Source organism: Octopus bimaculoides, chromosome 22, assembly GCF_001194135.2.
Source record: "Octopus bimaculoides isolate UCB-OBI-ISO-001 chromosome 22, ASM119413v2, whole genome shotgun sequence".
Classification (NCBI taxonomy): domain Eukaryota; kingdom Metazoa; phylum Mollusca; class Cephalopoda; order Octopoda; family Octopodidae; genus Octopus; species Octopus bimaculoides.
Genome location: NC_069002.1, coordinates 3,155,482 through 3,158,950, shown reverse-complemented (window position 1 = coordinate 3,158,950; position 3,469 = coordinate 3,155,482). Strand labels below are relative to the sequence as shown.

At 34.5% G+C, this 3,469-nt stretch overlaps 1 protein-coding gene across 2 annotated transcripts in view; it reads right to left on the bottom strand.

Annotated features, from left to right (window-relative positions):
• Positions 1-6: 6 nt before the first annotated feature.
• The window catches only part of LOC106870321 (uncharacterized), a 255,683-nt gene continuing 252,220 nt past the window's right edge, over positions 7-3,469 (bottom strand). For both annotated transcript variants that reach the window (XM_052975839.1, XM_052975840.1), the window contains one exon: positions 7-1,107. In XM_052975839.1, coding sequence (XP_052831799.1) covers positions 943-1,107 — 165 coding nt within the window. In that variant the 3' untranslated portion in view covers positions 7-942. The remainder of the gene's footprint in view (positions 1,108-3,469) is intronic.

Here is a 3,469-nt window from a genome sequence, read left to right as displayed (position 1 = left end):
GCTGCCGCTGCTGCCGCTGCTGTTGCTGCTGTTGCTGCTGATGTCGTTTCTGCTGCTGCTGCTGCTGCTGTTGTTGTTGTTGTTGTTGGTCTGATGAAAGTCGTACCAATGTCGCGCATCGGTGTTTCCATGACACACGCTCTCTCTCTGTCTCTCCCCCACAACCTCAGCAACACATTGTAGCTGTGTGGGAAGTTGTTATGCGTCAAGCGTTCATTCGAGGTAATGAAATCTCTGTCTTAAGTTCGATCTCTGTCTTGGATCATTGATGCCTTTCGGTCTCTAAAAAGTCCGCTTTTTTTTTTTTTTTTGCAGAAACCGACTGGAAAACAATTTTTTTTTCATTCTCTCTATATATATTTGTATTTTATAGAATAGAAAATAATTTGGAGATTCCCCTGACGAGTACCACTTCCTGTAGATATGTAGACCGTTCTTCGATTTTCAGTTACGGGGCCGTTAGAATTACGGACACTGTTTCAATTACGGACCGTTTGAACTCTAGTGGTCGGAAGTGTTTGATTTTATATTAAAAATTTATACATTTTATCTTATTGTATTTTTATTGTATATTAGTTTTTTCATTATATATTTTCTTCATTTCTTTCCTTTTTTTCTTACAATTTCTTTTTTGTATGCCATTTTATATGCTTATCATCATATCTTGCTTATCGGTTAATGTTATCGGTGATATAATTCTCATAGTTATCGTTGGTAACATTACCGCTATCGTCATTATTTGTATAATCTTTACCCCCAGCGTCTTTCTCATCATCAAGGTCATCATCATCATCATCATCATCATCATCATTGCCATCATTTAATATATAATTATTAGTGTTCTTGTTATTATTGTTATTGTTATTAGTATTATTTATTGTTGTTATTATTGTTATTTTAGGATTAGTGTTATTATTTAATTGTTAATTGTTTCAGTTGCTGTTACCTAGCTACGCATCTGATTGTCATTCCGGCAAACCATTTGTTCACAATCACCGCAAATTTGGCATCGTCGCAACAGGCACGTGGAGTGTAATCTGGAGATTGGTTGGTGCTTCCCACTTCGAGTCCTGCACCGTAGCAAACGGGAAGTAACTTGTCTTTCGGCTACAGCGAAACAGAAAAGAAAAAAGAAAAAGGATAAAAATATTAATATGGAAATTTCACCGAAACAAACACTAAAACATACATACAAGAGAGGCTACTGAAAAGTTCCTAGCTTTAAGGGTATCATGAAAGGCCTGGTTGGAGGCCCGACCTTCCGAGTTCTTTTACAGGGCTTAGAAAAACTGAAGGGCCGCTGCAATAAGTGTGTGAATCTGAGAAGGGAATATGTTGAATAAAATCATAATTAACTGATCCTCCTGTATTTTCTTTTACCCAAAGCCAGAAACTTTTAAACAACCCTTCACATGTATTATATAGATAGATACGAGGGTCTGCTTAGATCTCAACCTTTATTTTTATGGTGGGGCGTACTTCAAGCAAGGACCAATGCTTCACCACACTCGAGTGTCAACACTCTGGAGACCTGCATCGGACGTGCGATACGCAAAAAAAAAAAAAAAAAAGGGCGGAGGTTGCGGCAGCTGCAAGCAAATTTCGTTTTCGTGTGGAGACAGTAAATATCATAATATATTCCATAAAAGTAATGTTAAGTCCAGTCACCGCTGCATAAAATATATTTGTTCTTTTTTCCATAACTAATAAAATCAGAAAAAATATCTTGCTGGCATGATTTTTAATAATCCTATTAACTCTTATCTCGGCGGTAAGAATCGTTGTTAAACCTAAGTGTACTATGCAAAAAGCTATGTTGTATATGGCACTGAACAAAATAACGTCTAAAGGACTTAAAGATTCTTCTTAGATATTATTCACACTTTACATATTTCTTCTATACAAAGAACAACTATATTGAGGATTACAAGATTGACTGGCAAAGCTCAAAAAACCCTTCGCCATGTGTTAAATATACCGGATGACGCAGTCTTTGCATTTCTGAGAAATTCAACATTTTATTGTAAAAGTTTATAATTTTGAACAGAAAATATGATTTAATATATGTAGAAATTTCCATCGTTATGTATGAAGAAATGTTCAGTTTGCTGCTGGATAATTTTTCAGTACAATGCGAGTATTATATCTAGAAACATTTCTTATATATCAAAACATGTTTTTGTTTTCATTAACATAATGTTTATTCGATTTTAAGCCTGTATCTTTCAAAAGTTACTATTCCTATACTGTATGACTCTATAAGCATTACATTCATTCAAACGTAACATGTTTTCAAGCATTTTGCTATACCTCTCAATTCTGCTGTTCTTGCTTTAATCGTTTGAAGAAGCGGAATTGAGAAACTCGAGTAACAATTTTGGGGCAGTTTATAAAAAATAGTATTATGTATGTACATTTTCTATTCAGTAGAATACCCTGTCATTTGCAAACATTAATATTAATGTAATTCTTTTTCACTCACATTTATATGTATGTATATATGTATATATGTTTACACACCCACTCTCTCTCTTACACACACACACAAACTCATATACAAAGTTATTCATCAACCAACGATTGGCACAATATACTATATAAAGTCGCAGGTGTAAACGCACTGTTTATTATAAACCGCCTGATGCTAAGACATATTAAAAAAAGCAATTAATGGCCCTTACAATTAGACAACAAAGCAGGTAAATTTACGAGAAAAAGCCATAATTTAGATCATAAAGAGCTGAATAACTAAGGTAATAGGTAAATGTTAGTAACATATATAATTTATATTCAACTAACTGGTACTAAAATATATATTAAAGAGAGTATGAAACAAAGAATTACATTAACATAGGGTAAATAAAGAGTGCAAGTGTTACTTAATAGAAAATTAAGCACCAAGAAGGTAACTTAATAACACACACACGCACACGCATATACACATACGCGCGCGCTCTTTTACATACGTATAGGTATATATACACATACATATATACACATAAATATATACACATACATATATGTATGTGTGTGCATATCTGTCTACGTATTTATCAGTCAATCTGTCTATCTGTCTATCACAACACCTACACACAGAAACACCTATCCACACCCACACCCACATCTATCTGTCTGTCTGTCTGTCTGTCTGTCTGTCTGTCTGCCTGTCTGTCTGCCTGTCTGTTGGTCTGTTTGACTGTCTGTCTGTCTGCCTGTCTGTTGGTCTGTCTGTCTGTCTGTCTGTCTGCCCACCTGTCTTCTTGTCTGTCAGTCTGTTTGTTTGCCTGTCTATCTCTCCGTCTGTTTATCTGTCCACCTCACCATCTAGCTTGCTATATGTCTATATAAATCTCTCTCCCCATTACATGTATATACATATATACATACATATATGTTTGTGCGTATATATATATATATATATATACATACATGCGTATATATATATATATATATATATATATATATATAT